General features: G+C 45.0%; 1 protein-coding gene across 4 annotated transcripts in view; it reads left to right on the top strand.

The window, feature by feature from the left end:
- The window catches only part of LOC139421775 (neuronal-specific septin-3-like), a 156,123-nt gene extending 144,278 nt beyond the window's left edge, over positions 1-11,845 (top strand). For all 4 annotated transcript variants that reach the window (XM_071172896.1, XM_071172899.1, XM_071172898.1 and 1 more), the window contains 4 exons: positions 2,002-2,097; positions 3,399-3,495; positions 8,248-8,299; positions 11,499-11,845. In XM_071172896.1, coding sequence (XP_071028997.1) covers positions 2,002-2,097; positions 3,399-3,495; positions 8,248-8,299; positions 11,499-11,691 — 438 coding nt within the window. In that variant the 3' untranslated portion in view covers positions 11,692-11,845. The remainder of the gene's footprint in view (positions 1-2,001; positions 2,098-3,398; positions 3,496-8,247; positions 8,300-11,498) is intronic.
- Positions 11,846-19,375: the final 7,530 nt, after the last annotated feature.

The raw sequence follows: 19,375 nt of genomic DNA, 5'->3' as shown, positions 1-19,375 counted from the left end.
TACCCTCATGTAGGTTTATACCAGGGCTCTACAACCCTGTTCTGGAGATCTACCTACCCTCCTGTAGGTTTATACCAGGGCTCTACAACCCTGTTCTGGAGATCTACCTACCCTCCTGTAGGTTTATACCAGGGCTCTACAACCCTGTTCCTGTTCTGGAGATCTACCTACCCTCCTGTAGGTTTATACCAGGGCTCTACAACCCTGTTCTGGAGATCTACCTTCCCTCCTGTAGGTTTATACCAGGGCTCTACAACCCTGTTCTGGAGATCTACCTCCCCTCCGGTAGGTTTATACCAGGGCTCTACAACCCTGTTCTGGAGATCTACCTACCCTCCTGTAGGTTTATAACAGGGCTCTACAACCCTGTTCCTGTTCTGGAGATCTACCTACCCTCTTGTAGGTTTATACCAGGGCTCTACAACCCTGCTCTGGAGATCTACCTACCCTCATGTAGGTTTATACCAGGGCTCTACAACCCTGTTCCTGTTCTGGAGATCTACCTACCCTCCTGTAGGTTTATACCAGGGCTCTACAACCCTGTTCTGGAGATCTACCTACCCTCCTGTAGGTTTATACCAGGGCTCTACAACCCTGTTCTGGAGATCTACCTACCCTCCTGTATGTTTATACCAGGGCTCTACAACCCTGTTCTGGAGATCTACCTACCCTCCTGTAGGTTTATACCAGGGCTCTACAACCTTGTTCCTGTTCTGAAGATCTACCTCCCCTCCTGTAGGTTTATACCAGGGCTCTACAACCCTGTTCTGGAGATCTACCTACCCTCCTGTAGGTTTATACCAGGGCTCTTACAACCCTGTTCTGGAGATCTACCTACCCTCCTGTAGGTTTATACCAGGGCTCTTACAACCCTGTTCCTGTTCTGGAGATCTACCTACCCTCCTGTAGGTTTATACCAGGGCTCTTACAACCCTGTTCTGGAGATCTACATACCCTCCTGTAGGTTTATACCAGGGCTCTACAACCCTGTTCTGGAGATCTACCTACCCTCCTGTAGGTTTATACCAGGGCTCTACAACCCTGTTGTGGAGATCTCCCTACCCTCCTGTAGGTTTATACCCGGGCTCTACAACCCTGTTCTGGAGATCTACCTACCCTCCTGTAGGTTTATACCAGGGCTCTACAACCCTGTTCTGGAGATCTACCTACCCTCCTGCAGGTTTATACCAGGGCTCTACAACCCTGTTCCTGTTCTGGAGATCTACCTACCCTCCTGTAGGTTTATACCAGGGCTCTACAACCCTGTTCTGGAGATCTACCTACCCTCCTGTAGGTTTATACCAGGGCTCTACAACCCTGTTACGGAGATCTACCTACCCTCCTGATTCTGATTCACATTGAGTGGGCAATAGCTGTTTAATTCTAACATTTAGCTCCAGGAACAGGGTTGGAGTTAAAACCTACAGGAGGGTATCTCTCCAGGAACGTTGTTGGAGTTAAAACCTACAGGAGGGTATCTCTCCAGGAACAGGGTTGGAGTTAAAACCCACAGGAGGGTATCTCTCCAGGAACAGGGTTGGAGTTAAAACCTACAGGAGGGTATCTCTCCAGGAACAGGGTTGGAGTTAAAACCTTACAGGAGTTAAAACCTACAGGAGGGTATCTCTCCAGGAACAGGGTTGGAGTTAAAACCTTACAGGAGGGTATCTCCAGGAACAGGGTAAGAGCGCCCTGTGTAAACCTACAGGAGGGTAGTTCTCCAGGAACAGGGTTGGAGTTAAAACCTACAGGAGGGTAGCTCTCCAGGAACAGGGTTGGAGTTAAAACCTTACAGGAGGGTATCTCCAGGAACAGGGTTGGAGTTAAAACCTACAGGAGGGTAGTTCTCCAGGAACAGGGTTGGAGTTAAAACCTACAGGAGGGTACTCCAGGAACAGGGACACCCGTACACAATAGTAGCATGTACACATCTGTGTCATCATGTTGACCTCATGACCTCTGAATGACCCCTGTAACCCCTGCCATCTGACCCCTGTGTAGATAAGACAGGACCTGAAGGCCAATGGGATCCGAGTCTACCCTCAGACTGAGTACGACGAAGATCCAGAGGACAGGATACTCAACGACAAGATCAGGGTGAGACACACACACACACACACACACATTTTACAAGTCACACTTGAAAGCAGTTTGGCAGCGATAGTCAAAGGAACTCAGTGGCCAAAGCACATAACAGTATAGTTCTGGGACCAGGGTTTGGTGTCAACTCCTCTCCTGGTACTCCCCTCTTACCTTTCCCCTGTCTGGTCCTCTCCTGGTACTCCTCTCCTGGTACTCCTCTCCTGGTACTCTTCTCTTACCTTTCCCCTGTCTGGTCCTCTCCTGGTACTCCTCTCTTACCTTTCCCCTGTCTGGTCCTCTCCTGGTACTCCTCTCTTACCTTTCCCTTGTCTGGTCCTCTCCTGGTACTCCTCTCCTGGTACTCCTCTCTTACCTTTCCCCTGTCTGGTCCTCTCCTGATACTCCTCTCCTGGTACTCCTCTCTTACCTTTCCCCTGTCTGGTCCTCTCCTGGTACTCCTCTCCTGGTACTCCTCTCCTGGTACTCCTCTCTTACCTTTCCCCTGTCTGGTCCTCTCCTGGTACTCCTCTCTTACCTTTCCCCTGTCTGGTCCTCTCCTGGTACTCCTCTCTTACCTTTCCCTTGTCTGGTCCTCTCCTGGTACTCCTCTCCTGGTACTCCTCTCTTACCTTTCCCCTGTCTGGTCCTCTCCTGGTACTCCTCTCCTGGTACTCCTCTCCTGGTACTCCTCTCTTACCTTTCCCCTGTCTGGTCCTCTCCTGGTACTCCTCTCTTACCTTTCCCCTGTCTGGTCCTCTCCTGGTACTCCTCTCTTACCTTTCCCCTGTCTGGTCCTCTCCTGGTACTCCTCTCTTACCTTTCCCTGTCTGGTCCTCTCCTGGTACTCCTCTCCTGGTACTCCTCTCCTGGTACTCCTCTCTTACCTTTCCCCTGTCTGGTCCTCTCCTGGTACTCCTCTCTTACCTTTCCCCTGTCTGGTCCTCTCCTGGTACTCCTCTCTTACCTTTCCCCTGTCTGGTCCTCTCTTGGTACTCCTCTCTTACCTTTCCCCTGTCTGGTCCTCTCCTGGTACTCCTCTCCTGGTACTCCTCTCTTACCTTTCCCCTGTCTGGTCCTCTCCTGGTACTCCTCTCTTACCTTTCCCCTGTCTGGTCCTCTCCTGGTACTCCTCTCTTACCTTTCCCTTGTCTGGTCCTCTCCTGGTACTCCTCTCTTGCCTTTCCCCTGTCTGGTCCTCTCCTGGTACTCCTCTCCTGGTACTCCTCTCCTGGTACTCCCCTCTTACCTTTCCCCTGTCTGGTCCTCTCCTGGTACTCCCCTCTTACCTTTCCCCTCTCCTGGTATTCTGTGTGCAGGAAAACATTCCGTTTGCGGTGGTGGGGACAGACAAGGAACACCAGGTAAACGGGAACAAGGTCCTGGGCAGGAAAACCAAATGGGGCATCATAGAGGGTGAGTGTGTTTACATTATCAATACATTATCATAGAGGGTCAGTGTGTTTACATTATCAATACATTATCATAGAGGGTCAGTGTGTTTACATTATCAATACATTATCATAGAGGGAGAGTGTGTTTACATGATCAACACATTATCACAGAGGAAGAGTGTGTTTACATTATAAATACATGATCACAGAGAGCCAGTGTGTTTACATGATCAACACATTATCATAGAGAGCCAGTGTGTTTACATGATCAACACATTATCATAGAGGGCCAGTGTGTTTACATTATTACGGATGATGTGTTTCATGTTTTGAGTTTATTTGCCATATTTATACATACAACCTGAATCACAGAGTGGAGATTGACTGGGATTATTACTAAAAATATGCCTAAATCACAGAGTGGAGATTGACTGGGATTATTACTAATAATATGCCTAAATCATAGAGTGGACATTGACTGGGATTATTACTAATAATATGCCTGAATCATAGAGTGTAGATTGACTGGGATTATTACTAATAATATGCCTGAATCATAGAATTATTTGGTTTTGTTTCTGAACACCTAATAATATGCATAATGAGTAGTAGTAATAATAATAATAATAGTAGTAGTAATAATAATATGCATAATGAGTAGTAGTAATAATAATAATAATAATAGTAGTAGTAATAATAATAATAATATGCATAATGAGTAGTGATAGTAATAATAGTAATAATATGCATAATGAGTAGTAGTAATAATAATATGCATAATGAGTAGTAGTAGTAATAATAATATGCATAATGCGTAGTAGTAATAATAATAATAATATGCATAATGAGTAGTAGTAATAATAATAATAATAATATGCATAATGAGTAGTAGTAGTAGTAATAATCTGCATAATGAGTAGTAGTAATAATAATATGCATAATGAGTAGTAGTAATAATAATAATAATATGCATAATGAATAGTAGTAATAATAATAATAATATGCATAATGAGTAGTAGTAATAATAATAATAATATGCATAATGAGTAGTAGTAGTAATAATAATATGAATAATGAGTAGTAATAATAATATGCATAATGAGTAGTAGTAATAATGTGCATAATGAGTAGTAGTAGTAGTAATAATATGCATAATGAGTAGTAATAATAATATGCATAATGAGTAGTAGTAATAATGTGCATAATGAGTAGTAGTAATAATATGCATAATGAGTAGTAGTAATAATAATATGCATAATGAGTAGTAGTAATAACAATACGCATAATGAGTAGTAATAATAATATGCATAATGAGTAGTAGTAATAATGTGCATAATGAGTAGTAGTAATAATAATATGCATAATGAGTAGTAGTAATCATATGATGCATAATGAGTAGTAGTAATAATAATAATATGCATAATGAGTAGTAGTAATAATGTGCATAATGAGTAGTAGTAATAATAATATGCATAATGAGTAGTAGTAATAATAATATGCATAATGAGTAGTAGTAATAACAATATGCATAATGAGTAGTAATAATAATATGCATAATGAGTAGTAGTAATAATGTGCATAATGAGTAGTCGTAATAATAATAATATGCATAATGAGTAGTAGTAGTAATAATAATATGCATAATGAGTAGTAGTAGTAATAATAATATGCATAATGAGTAGTAGTAGTAATAATAATATGCATAATGAGTAGTAGTAATAATAATAATATGCATAATGAGTAGTAGTAATAATGTGCATAATGAGTAGTAGTAGTAATAATGTGCATAATGAGTAGTAGTAATAATAATATGCATAATGAGTAGTAGTAATAATAATATGCATAATGAGTAGTAGTAGTAATAATAATATGCATAATGAGTAGTAGTAATAATAATAATATGCATAATGAGTAGTACACCTTTATTACACCTTTATTTAACCAGGTAGGCTAGTTGAGAACACCTTTATTTAACCAGGTAGGCAAGTTGAGAACAAGTTCTCATTTACAATTGCGACCTGGCCAAGATAAAGCAAAGCAGTTCGACACATACAACGACAGAGTTACACATGGAGTAAAACAAACATACAGTCAATAATACCGTATAAACAAGTCTATATACAATGTGAGCAAATGAGGTGAGATAAGGGAGGTAAAGGCAAAAAAAGGCCATGGTGGCAAAGTAGATACAATATAGCAAGTAAAACACTGGAATGGTAGATTTACAATGGGAGAAAGTGCAAAGTAGAAATAAAAATAATGGGGGTGCAAAGGAGCAAAATAAATAAATAAATAAAATACAGTAGGGAAAGAGGTAGTTGTTTGGGCTAAATTATAGGTGGGCTATGTACAGGTGCAGTAATCTGTGAGCTGCTCTGACAGTTGGTGCTTAAAGCTAGTGAGGGAGATAAGTGTTTCCAGTTTCAGAGATTTTTGTAGTTCGTTCCAGTCATTGGCAGCAGAGAACTGGAAGGAGAGGCGGCCAAAGAAAGAATTGGTTTTGGGGGTGACTAGAGAGATATACCTGCTGGAGCGTGTGCTACAGGTGGGAGATGCAATGGTGACCAGCGAGCTGAGATAAGGGGGGACTTTACCTAGCAGGGTCTTGTAGATGACATGGAGCCAGTGGGTTTGGCGACGAGTATGAAGCGAGGGCCAGCCAACGAGAGCGTACAGGTCGCAATGGTGGGTAGTATATGGGGCTTGGGTGACAAAACGGATTGCACTGTGATAGACTGCATCCAATTTGTTGAGTAGGGTATTGGAGGCTATTTTGTAAATGACATCGCCAAAGTCGAGGATTGGTAGGATGGTCAGTTTTACAAGGGTATGTTTGGCAGCATGAGTGAAGGATGCTTTGTTGCGAAATAGGAAGCCAATTCAAGATTTAACTTTGGATTGGAGATGTTTGATATGGGTCTGGAAGGAGAGTTTACAGTCTAACCAGACACCTAAGTATTTGCAGTTGTCCACGTATTCTAAGTCGGATCCGTCCAGAGTAGTAATGTTGGACAGGCGGGTAGGTACAGGTAGCGATTGGTTGAAGAGCATGCATTTAGTTTTACTTGTATTTAAGAGCAATTGGAGGCCACGGAAGGAGAGTTGTATGGCATTGAAGCTTGCCTGGAGGGTTGTTAACACAGTATCCAAAGAAGGGCCAGAAGTATACAGAATGGTGTCGTCTGCATAGAGGTGGATCAGAGACTCACCAGCAGCAAGAGCGACCTCATTGATGTATACAGAGAAGAGAGTCGGTCCAAGAATTGAACCCTGTGGCACCCCCATAGAGACTGCCAGAGGTCCGGACAGCAGACCCTCCGATTTGACACACTGAACTCTATCAGAGAAGTAGTTGGTGAACCAGGCGAGGCAATCATTTGAGAAACCAAGGCTGTCGAGTCTGCCGATGAGGATGTGGTGATTGACAGAGTCGAAAGCCTTGGCCAGATCAATGAATACGGCTGCACAGTAATGTTTCTTATCGATGGCGGTTAAGATATCATTTAGGACCTTGAGCGTGGCTGAGGTGCACCCATGACCAGCTCTGAAACCAGATTGCATAGCAGAGAAGGTATGGTGAGATTCGAAATGGTCGGTAATCTGTTTGTTGACTTGGCTTTCGAAGACCTTAGAAAGGCATGGTAGGATAGATATAGGTCTGTAGCAGTTTGGGTCAAGAGTGTCACCCCTTTTGAAGAGGGGGATGACCGCAGCTGCTTTCCAATCTTTGGGAATCTCAGACGACACGAAAGAGAGGTTGAACAGGCTAGTAAAAGGGGTGGCAACAATTTTGGCAGATAATTTTAGAATGAAAGGGTCCAGATTGTCTAGCCCGGCTGATTTGTAGGGGTCCAGATTTTGCAGCTCATTCAGAACATCAGTTGAGCAGATTTGGGAGAAGGAGAAATGGGGAAGGCTTGGGCGAGTTGTTGTGGGGGGTGCAGTGCTGTTGACCGGGGTAGGAGTAGCCAGGTGGAAAGCATGGCCAGCCGTAGAAAAATGCTTATTGAAATTCTCAATTATGGTGGATTTATCAGTGGTGACAGTGTTTCCTATCTTCAGTGCAGTGGGCAGCTGGGAGGAGGGGTTCTTATTCTCCATGGACTTTACAGTGTCCCAGAACTTTTTTGAGTTAGTGTTGCAGGAAGCAAATTTCTGCTTGATGGTTAGGAAGGCATTTTTTAAAAATATCCAGGCATCCTCTACTGACGGGATGAGATCAATATCCTTCCAGGATACCCCGGCCAGGTCGATTAGAAAGGCCTGCTCGCTGAAGTGTTTCAGGGAGCGTTTTACAGTGATGAGTGGAGAGAGACTGAGAGAGAGAGAGAGAGAGAGAGAGACTGAGAGAGAGAGAGAGAGAGGGAGAGAGAGACTGAGAGAGAGAGAGAGAGAGACTGAGAGAGAGAGAGAGAGAGCGACTGAGAGAGAGAGAGAGAGAGAGACTGAGAGAGAGAGAGAGAGAGAGAGACTGAGAGAGAGAGAGAGAGAGCGACTGAGAGAGAGAGATTTGAAAAGTCTTTATTCTTTTGGAATGTAATGTTTGCCTGTAAATTTTTTTATTTGTTTATTTCACTTTAGTTTATTATCTATTTCACTTGCTTTGACAATGTAAACATATGTTTCTCAATGACAATAAATCCCTTAAATTGACATTGAATTGAAAGAGAGAGAGAGAGAGAAAGAGAGACAAAGGGCTGGTGTTCCATGGATGTGGTGCAATGACTGGTTTTAACCTGTTTTAATCAGTCTGTTCTATTCTGTCTGTCCATAGTTGAAAACGTGGCACATTGTGAGTTTACCAACTTGAGAGACCTGCTGATTAGGTGAGTTCCAGTTACACATACAACCACTCACCCCCACATGTATGTACACACGCATGCTAGTTGGGGTGGTCTAGAGGTCCAGGCCTCTGCCTCTGGACCACATGTATGTACACACGCATGCTAGTTGGGGTGGTCTAGAGGTCCAGGCCTCTGCCTCTGGACCACATGTACACACACATGCTAGTTGGGGTGGTCTAGAGGTCCAGGCCTCTGCCTCTGGACCACATGTACACACATGCTATGCTGCCTGGGGTGGTCTAGAGGTCCAGGCCTCTGCCTCTGGACCACATGTACACACATGCTATGCTGCCTGGGGTGGTCTAGAGCTCCAGGCCTCTGCCTCTGGACCACATGTACACACATGCTATGCTGCCTGGGGTGGTCTAGAGGTCCAGGCCTCTGTCTCTGGACCACATGTACACACGCATGCTAGTTGGGGTGGTCTAGAGGTCCAGGCCTCTGTCTCTGGACCACATGTACACACGCATGCTGCCTGGGGTGGTCTAGAGGTCCAGGCCTCTGCCTCTGGACCACATGTACACACATGCTATGCTGCCTGGGGTGGTCTAGAGGTCCAGGCCTCTGTCTCTGGACCACATGTACACACGCATGCTAGTTGGGGTGGTCTAGAGGTCCAGGCCTCTGTCTCTGGACCACATGTACACACGCATGCTGCCTGGGGTGGTCTAGAGGTCCAGGCCTCTGTCTCTGGACCACATGTACACACGCATGCTAGTTGGGGTGGTCTAGAGGTCCAGGCCTCTGTCTCTGGACCACATGTACACATGCTATGCTGCCTGGGGTGGTCTAGAGGTCCAAGCCTCCATCATCTGTTGTTCAGTTGTCTATCCTTCATCATCCATCATATCAGCTGTCTATCCTTCATCATCCATCATATCAGCTGTCTATCCTTCATCATCCATCATATCAGCTGTCTGTCCTTCATCATCCATCATATCAGCTGTCTATCCTTCATCATCCATCATATCAGCTGTCTGTCCTTCATCATCCATCATATCAGCTGTCTATCCTTCATCATCCATCATATCAGCTGTCTATCCTTCATCATCCATCATATCAGCTGTCTATCCTTCATCATCCATCATATCAGCTGTCTGTCCTTCATCATATCAGCTGTCTGTCCTTCATCATATCAGCTGTCTGTCCTTCATCATATAAGCTGTCTATCCTTCATCATCCATCATATCAGCTGTCTATCCTTCATCATCCATCATATCAGCTGTCTATCCTTCATCGTCCATCTTATCAGCTGTCTGTCCTTCATCATCCATCATATCAGCTGTCTATCCTTCATCATTCATCATATCAGCTGTCTATCCTTCATCATCCATCATATCAGCTGTCTGTCCTTCATCATCCATTATATCAGCTGTCTATCCTTCATCGTATCAGCTGTTTGTCCTTCATCATATCAGCTGTCTTCCTTCATCATCCATCATATCAGCTGTATATCCTTCATCATCCATCTTATCAGCTGTCTGTCCTTCATCATCCATCATATCAGCTGTCTGTCCTTCATCATATCAGCTGTCTATCCTTCATCATCCTTCATATCAGCTGTCTATCCTTCATCATCCACCATATCAGCTGTCTATCCTTCATCATCCATCTTATCAGCTGTCTGTCCTTCATCATATCAGCTGTCTGTCCTTCATCATATCAGCTGTCTATCCTTCATCATATCAGCTGTCTGTCCTTCATCATATCAGCTGTCTGTCCTTCATCATCCATCATATCAGCTGTCTATCCTTCATCATCCATCATATCAGCTATCTTTCATCATCCATTATATCAGTTGTCTATCCTTCATCATCCATCATATCAGCTGTCTATCCTTCATCATCCATCATATCAGCTGTCTATCCTTCATCATCCATCATATCAGCTATCCTTCATCATCCATTATATCAGTTGTCTAACCTTCATCATCCATTATATCAGCTGTCTGTCCTTCATCATCCATCAGCTGTCTAGTCTTCATCATCCATTATATCAGCTGTCTGTCCTTCATCATCCATTATATCAGCTGTCTGTCCTTCATCATCCATCATATCAGCTGTCTGTCCTTCATCATCCATCACATCAGTTGTCTATCCTTCATCATCCATCATATCAGCTGTCTATCCTTCATCATCCATCATATCAGCTATCCTTCATCATCCATTATATCAGTTGTCCGTCCTTCATCATCCATTATATCAGCTGTCTGTCCTTCATCATCCATCAGCTGTCTAGTCTTCATCATCCATTATATCAGCTGTCTATCCTTCATCAACCATCATATCAGCTGTCTATCCTTCATCATATCAGCTGTCTGTCCTTCATCATATCAGCTGTCTATCCTTCATCATCTCAGCTGTCTGTCCTTCATCATATCAGCTGTCTGTCCTTCATCATATCAGCTGTCTATCCTTCATCATCCGTCATATCAGCTGTCTATCCTTCATCATCCATCATATCAGCTGTCTATCCTTCATCATCCATCATATCAGTTGTCTAACCTTCATCATCCATTATATCAGCTGTCTGTCCTTCATCATCCATCATATCAGCTGTCTATCCTTAATCATATCAGCTGTCTGTCCTTCATCATATCAGCTGTCTATCCTTCATCATATCAGCTCCCTTCATCATATCAGCTGTCTGTCCTTCATCATCCATCTTATCAGCTGTCTATCCTTCATCATCCATCATATCAGTTGTCTAACCTTCATCATCCATTATATCAGCTGTCTATCCTTCATCATATCAGCTGTCTATCCTTAATCATATCAGCTGTCTGTCCTTCATCATATCAGCTGTCTATCCTTCATCATATCAGCTGTCTGTCCTTCATCATATCAGCTGTCTGTCCTTCATCATCCATCTTATCAGCTGTCTATCCTTCATCATCCATCATATCAGTTGTCTAACCTTCATCATCCATTATATCAGCTGTCTGACCTTCATCATCCATCATATCAGCTGTCTATCCTTCATCATATCAGCTGTCTATCCTTCATCATCCATCATATCAGCTGTCTATCCTTCATCATATCAGCTGTCTATCCTTAATCATCTGTTGTTCAACTGTCTATCTGCCCTGATGCTGTTTGTGTTTTTGTCTACAATATTTTAACCTATTTACATAAATAAACATGCATTGAGTGTTTTTGTGTTTGTCTGTGTGTCCTTAAAGGTCCCACCTGCAGGACCTGAAGGACGTGACCCACAACATCCACTATGAGACATTCCGCGTCAGGAGACTGAACGAGAGTAACCTGACCGTCCACGGTCTGGCCCTGTCCTGCTTTCCAATGGAGAACGGGACCCACGGAACCAACGGAACCAATGGAACCTCGGACAGGAGCGAATCAGAGAGCCACCTCTGAGGGGGACCACAGAGTGCGCCGCACACAGCAGCAGCTCCAGCTTCCTGCTCACAGCTTCCTGTTTCCTGTTTTGACTGCAAAATGGTTGGTCGACCGTTTCCCCCAATCGGAACACGAGAAAGAGAGCGAAAGAAAGAAAGAGGAACTTTTTTTTTTTAACAAAGGAGAGATGTTTTCGGTGGCCACCACACCTTGGATTTTGAACATTTTATTGAGTTTTACTAAAGACATTATTGATAAGAAATGCATTTAAACTTCATATATGAATATATATTTTCTCAGAATGAGTTTATATGTCCTGGAAGCAGGGTCACACAGGGCTGGAAGAGCAGAGATACATGGAGAGAGAGAAACAGAGGGGGAGAGTGAGGGATGGAGAGGGGGAGAGTGAGAGATGGAGAGGGGGAGAGTGAGGGATGGAGAGAGAAAAACAGTGGGGGAGAGTGAGGGATGAGAGAGAAAAACAGTGGGGGAGAGTGAGGGATGGAGAGAGAAAAACAATGGGGGAGAGTGTGGGATGGAGAGGGGGGGATTGATGGATTGAGGGGGGAGATTGATGGATGGAGGGGGGGAGAGTGGGGGATGGAGAGAGAAATGAAAACAGAGAGAGAGAGAGAGAGAGAGGTAGGGTGAGAGATGGAGAGAGAGAGGGATGGAGAGAGAGAGAGAGAGAAAAAACAGAGAGGGGAGAGAGAGGAGGAGGTGTGTTATGTGCTCAGACAATGTTGTTTCTGCAATACATAATATATATGTTTATGCAGTATCATTGTTTACACTCATACTACCCTGGAATTCAGAATACTGGAATCACCTGCCTGAGAGTGATTTACAGTATACTGTAGCTAACACAGCTACAGCCTCCTGTTTCTACAGTATACTGTAGCTAACACAGCTACAGCCTCCTGTTTCTACAGTATACTGTAGCTAACACAGCTACAGCCTCCTGTTTCTACAGTATACTGTAGCTAACACAGCTACAGCCTCCTGTTTCTACAGTATACTGTAGCTAACACAGCTACAGCCTCCTGTATTCTACAGTACCCACGTCCATTCAACTACAGCCTCCTGTTTCTACAGTATACTGTAGGTAACACAGCTACAGCCTCCTGTATTCTACAGTACCCAGGTCCATTCAGCTACAGCCTCCTGTATTCTACAGTACCCAGGTCCATTCAGCTACAGCCTCCTGTATTCTACAGTACCCACGTCCATTCAACTACAGCCTCCTGTATTCTACAGTACCCAGGTCCATTCAGCTACAGCCTCCTGTGTCTACAGTATACTGTAGGTAACACAGCTACAGCCTCCTGTATTCTACAGTATACTGTAGGTAACACAGCTACAGCCTCCTGTATTCTACAGTATACTGTAGCTAACACAGCAACAGCCTCCTGTATTCTACAGTACCCAGGTCCATTCAGCTACAGCCTCCTGTGTCTACAGTATACTGTAGGTAACACAGCTACAGCCTCCTGTATTCTACAGTACCCACGTCCATTCAACTACAGCCTCCTGTATTCTACAGTATACTGTAGCTAACACAGCAACAGCCTCCTGTATTCTACAGTACCCAGGTCCATTCAGCTACAGCCTCCTGTATTCTACAGTACCCACGTCCATTCAGCTACAGCCTCCTGTATTCTACAGTACCCACGTCCATTCAGCTGCAGCCTCCTGTATTCTACAGTACCCACGTCCATTCAGCTGCAGCCTCCTGTATTCTACAGTACCCACGTCCATTCAGCTGCAGCCTCCTGTATTCTACAGTACCCACGTCCATTCAGCTGCAGCCTCCTGTATTCTACAGTACCCACGTCCATTCAGCTGCAGCCTCCTGTATTCTACAGTACCCACGTCCATTCAGCTACAGCCTCCTGTATTCTACAGTACCCAGGTCCATTCAGCTACAGCCTTCTGTATTCTACAGTACCCACGTCCATTCAGCTACAGCCTCCTGTATTCTACAGTACCCACGTCCATTCAGCTACAGCCTCCTGTATTCTACAGTACCCACGTCCATTCAGCTGCAGCCTCCTGTATTCTACCGAGGGTCGAGTGTCTGTGTGTTTTAGTTTTTTCCCAATTCAATTAAAACCTAGACAACCAGATGAAGGGAGATCCTTACTAATTAGTGACCTTAATTCCTCCAGCAAGAACGAGGGTTGTGGCGAAAACCTGCAGACACTCTGTCCTCCGTGAAATGAGTTCGTGGTCTGTTTGCTACTGTGTGAAATCCTGCAGTGTGGCTTTGCTTGAATTCCTCTCTGTTTCTCCATCTCTCAAAGGATGGCAGCCTTTATAAAACACGGTCTGAATACTGTCAGAGCCGTAGCCTAGCCTGTGTATGGCTTATGATCCTCTCTCTATAACACGGTCTGAATACTGTCAGAGCCGTAGCCTAGCCTGTGTATGGTTTATGAACCTCTCTCTATAACACTGTCTGAATACTGTCAGAGCCGTAGCCTAGCCTGTGTATGGCTTATGATCCTCTCTCTATAACACGGTCTGAATACTGTCAGAGCTGTAGCCTAGCCTGTGTATGGCTTATGATCCTCTCTCTATAACACGGTCTGAATACTGTCAGAGCCGTAGCCTAGCCTGTGTATGGTGTTATGAACCTCTCTCTATAACACGGTCTGAATACTGTCAGAGCCGTAGCCTAGCCTGTGTATGGCTTATGAACCTCTCTCTATAACACTGTCTGAATACTGTCAGAGCCGTAGCCTAGCCTGTGTATGGTTTATGAACCTCTCTCTATAACACGGGCGTAGGCCTGTAATATATTCAGACGCTGCATTTCATTTAATACGCATGTTGACTTAAAAAAATAAGAAAATGTATTTTTTTCCAGAAAGGTATTTTTGGTTTTGTTACCTTTTCCACCTGCGGTAAACGTCGATCCACACATACCTATCCATACACACGTGTCCATCCATACGTACACAGTCCAGTTAACCTCCAGGGGTCTTCCTGTGTTGTGTATAGAGGGACCTCCTTTATAGATCCCTTCTGTCTCCTTCCCCGATGGCGAGCTGTGCTGTTTGGAGAGAGGGCTCCACCTAGAGGCCAAGTGGAGGAATGACCCCGGGAGTCAGAGGCAAGAGGACACAAACTGTACTCTCTCTCTCACCAAAGTGTCTCGGATTGCAAAATTCCCAGTAGCTCTCAATGATACTATGTTATGGGAGATAACAATAAATGATTCAGACAGGATTAGATTAGACCAGGTTACCCTCCTCTGTTTTATGGCTTTGAATGTGCCTAACTGTAACTTAGAGACCCCCAACTTCCTGTTTTAACGTTGACATGTGAAATGTGATGCTAGGAGGAACGTTTTTCCGTTCACACAGATTAAAGCCCACTTCGTCCTATAAGCCTTCTCCAGTGAACGTGTCTCGTAGTCCGGGACTATAGGCTTAATCTGTGTTGGGGAAACGGGTCCTGTGACAACCGGGTGTGTGTGTGTTTTTCCCCATTTCCTGTCCTGTCCTCACAGACTGACTGCCTCTTCTTTAACTACTGATCAGCTGTCTGTTTTTAGACCCGATCGATCACTAGATCATCACCCACTGTTGTCCATTAAAAAAGGTACATCGATTCCCTCATTTACATACCTAGTGTTGACCTGGTACACAGCCTCTTCCTCTGTGGGCTGCCTATAAATACACACACACACACACACACACACACACACACACACACACACAGACACACACCCACACTCACACACACACACACACACACACACACACACACACACACACACAGACACACACTCACACACACACAGACACACACACACACACACACACACACACACACACACACACTCACACACACACCCACCCGTGACGTGACAATGTTTGTGTTGTTGTTTATCTCCTGTCTCTGATGTTTTATAGTGCTGTAGCCTAATGTTCTGTACGCTGCCTCCTGATAGACCCTTGTTTTACACATCAATAAACACCGTTGATCTACCATCAAATGATTGTCCCTGTTACAGGTCTGAGTGGTGGGGCCCCTGTGACTCACAACTCACAAACAACAGGGAGAATCACCATCGCATTTCCTGGATTCCTCAAAGCCCGTTCTCCTCGCCTCTTTCTCAAAAACCCCCGTTGGATGAGAATGCCAAACAGGAGGGACCTCTCTGACCTTCTCATCCAATGGGTTTTGAGGAGGCGGTGAGGAGAGAGAGAGAGAGAGAGAGAGGATGCGAGGGATCACGGAAACAGCAATGGAGGTTCTCCCTATAAGGCCACGTACACAAGTTGTACGGCCGATGTACGACGCGTTTGGCACAGCAGTCGTGATAAGAGTGGCAGGTTATCTGCATAAAAACTGTTGGGGGACAAACCTTCACATAAATATAAGTTGCATCACAACAACAATTGTTGTCACATGTGTATAAAAATGCAGGTGCGAACCACTGTGAGTTGCTTTGAATAAAAGCCTTGGCTAAAATGGCAATGTAGGAGGATGAAAGGAAGGAGATGAGGCACGCGGTTTAGTTTTGTACAACTTTTACTAAAACGGTGCAGACTGGAACCAAATACCGTGTCAAAAAACAACAACTGCTCTCTGACAAGGCACTGCAGCCATCCTTCAGAATCACCACACCTCTTTCTCTCCCGACCCAATCAAATCCATTAGAATCACCACACCTCTTTCTCTCCCGTCCAAACAAATCCATTAGAATCACCACACCTCTTTCTCTCCCGTCCAATCAAATCCATTAGATTCACCACACCACTTTCTCTCCTGTCCAATCAAATCCTTTAGATTCACCACACCACTTTCTCTCCCGTCCAATCAAATCCTTTAGATTCACCACACCACTTTCTCTCCCGTCCAATCAAATCCATTAGATTCACCACACCGCTTTCTCTCCCGTCCAATCAAATCCTTTAGATTCACCACACCGCTTTCTCTCCCGTCCAATCAAATCCATTAGATTCACCACACCGCTTTCTCTCCCGTCCAATCAAATCCATTAGATTCACCACACCGCTTTCTCTCCCGTCCAATCAAATCCATTAGATTCACCACACCACTTTCTCTCCTGTCCAATCAAATGTTTCATATCATCACCACAGTATCAGTATTTACACAAAAACAAAATGAGCAAAACATAATAAAAGAAACAAACCCTCCAAAAAACACATCTCCATATGACCTCTGTGTCACAAATAATAAACAGAGAGATACCAAAATAGTACCCATTATACAGGAATGTAGGTAAGGGAGTGTGGTAGACAGACACGAGGTGTAGAGTACAGTCGTCCCTAAGAGTAACATGAGCCTGTAAAAGACCAGTGTCCCTCCCAGGCCACCGTACCGTATCGGGCAGATCACTGTAAAAGCTGCATAGCCGAGAGTTCTCTATGGATGGAATCCCGGGCCCTAAATACCCCATAGACCAGTGTCCCTCCCAGGCCACCATACCGTATCGGGCAGATCACTGTAAACTCAGTTTAAACTGTAAACTCAGTTTAAACTGAAACAGTTGAACCAATGGAGACCTGGATAGAAGTCACATGTTCAGTCATCAACTGTTTTCCCTCCATAGACCTTCTGAATAGCATGTTTCTGTCCTGTCTTCAGATGCTCTACGTAACAGACCAGTGTCCCTCCCAGTTGTTGACAGTGTTCTGGAGACTGATGTGTTTTAACCCTCTGAACATGTTCCTCTTGTGTCAATCAGAAGGACTTACAACATACTTTTATTGTTATAATTATTATACAGTGTCTTATTCAGTACAGAGTTTTAACCTGTTGGGTTGGTCACCATGTGGGAAAAAAATACATCGAACATGTCCCTGGACTCTTCCTCTGTTAGACAGAAGGAGAGAGAGGGGGAGAGAGGGAGAGAGGGAGAGAGGGAGAGAGAGAGAGAGAGAGAGAGAAGGATATGGAGAGAGGGGGAGAGAGAGGGAGAGGGAGAGAGGGGGAGAGAGAGAGGGAGAGAGAGGGAGAGGGGGAGAGGGAGAGAGAGAGAGAGAGAGGGGGAGAGGGAGAGAGAGATAATTGGTGGGTGATGACAAATGCCCCTGGACAGTTATTCTGTTAGAGATAGAGGGGAGAGGGGGGAGTGCTGTCAGCTTGGTGCTTGGCCTTAACATAGGTACAGTACAGTATGTCCAGTGTACAGTAGAGCTGTACAGGGTTGAGGTTGGGGAGTGATGATGTCAGTAATCCAGCCATTTTGCAGCTAGCTAAATTAACCAATCCAGCTATCCTAGCTAAACTGGCAGTATGCAGCTAGCTAAGCTAACCAATCCAGCTATCCTAGCTAAACTGGCAGTATGCAGCTAGCTAAGCTAACCAATCCAGCTATCCTAGCTAAACTGACAGTATGCAGCTAGCTAAGCTAATCAATCCAGCTATCCTACCTAGCTAAACTGACAGTATGCAGCTAGCTAAGCTAACCAATCCAGCTATCCTAGCTAAACTGACAGTATGCAGCTAGCTAAGCTAACCAATCCAGCTATCCTACCTAGCTAAACTGACAGTATGCAGCTAGCTAAGCTAACCAATCCAGCTATCCTAGCTAAACTGACAGTATGCAGCTAGCTAAGCTAACCAATCCTGCTAGCTTAGCTAGGGGTCGGGAAAAAGACTACTGAAAGAAAACATTCTGTGCTGGGCTCTCCCGGACGTTACAAATCTGTAAGCCCACAACAGCTCACTATTTTCACAGCACTCTCGAGATTCAATGTGAATTTATAAAATTGCAATCAAGTACTGTTGAAGTAAAGCTGGACACAAAAGTCAAGATAGCTATCAGAACAAAAATAGAATCCCCTAGTGGACTAGCAGCCACAGCTAAGAGCTAGAATCCCCTAGTGGACTAGCAGCCACAGCTAAGAGCTAGAATCCCCTAGTGGACCAGTAGCCACAGCTAAGAGCTAGAATCCACTAGTGGACCAGCATCCACAGCTAAGAGCTAGAATCCCCTAGTGGACCAGCAGCCTCAGCTAAGAGCTAGAATCCCCTAGTGGACCAGCAGCCACAGCTAAGAGCTAGAATCCCCTAGTGGACCAGCAGCCACAGCTAAGAGCTAGAATCTCCTAGTGGACCAGCAGCTAAGAGCTAGAATCCCCTAGTGGACCAGCAGCCACAGCTAAGAGCTAGAATCCCCTAGTGGACCAGCAGCCACAGCTAAGAGCTAGAATCCCCTAGGGGACCAGCAGCCACAGCTAAGAGCTAGAATCCCCTAGTGGACCAGCAGCCTCAGCTAAGAGCTAGAATCCCCTAGTGGACCAGCAGCCACAGCTAAGAGCTAGAATCCCCTAGTGGACCAGCAGCCACGGCTAAGAGCTAGAATCACCTAGTGGACCAGCAGCTAAGAGCTAGAATCCCCTAGTGGACCAGCAGCCACAGCGAAGAGCTAGATTCCCCTAGTGGACCAGCAGCCACAGCTAAGAGCTAGTATCCCCTAGTGGACCAGCAGCCACAGCTAAGAGCTAGAATCCCCTAGGGGACCAGCAGCCACAGCTAAGAGCTAGAATCCCCTAGTGGACCAGCAGCCACAGCTAAGAGCTAGAATCCCCTAGGGGACCAGCAGCTAAGAGCTAGAATCCCCTAGTGGACCAGCAGCCACAGCTAAGAGCTAGAATCACCTAGTGGACCGGCAGCTAAGAACTAGAATCCTCTAGTGGACCAGCAGCCACAGCTAAGAGCT

This window comes from Oncorhynchus clarkii, chromosome 12 (assembly GCF_045791955.1).
Source record: "Oncorhynchus clarkii lewisi isolate Uvic-CL-2024 chromosome 12, UVic_Ocla_1.0, whole genome shotgun sequence".
Lineage (NCBI taxonomy): Eukaryota > Metazoa > Chordata > Actinopteri > Salmoniformes > Salmonidae > Oncorhynchus > Oncorhynchus clarkii.
Note: the sequence above shows the minus strand (reverse complement) of the source record. Positions and strands in the feature narration are given on the sequence as shown.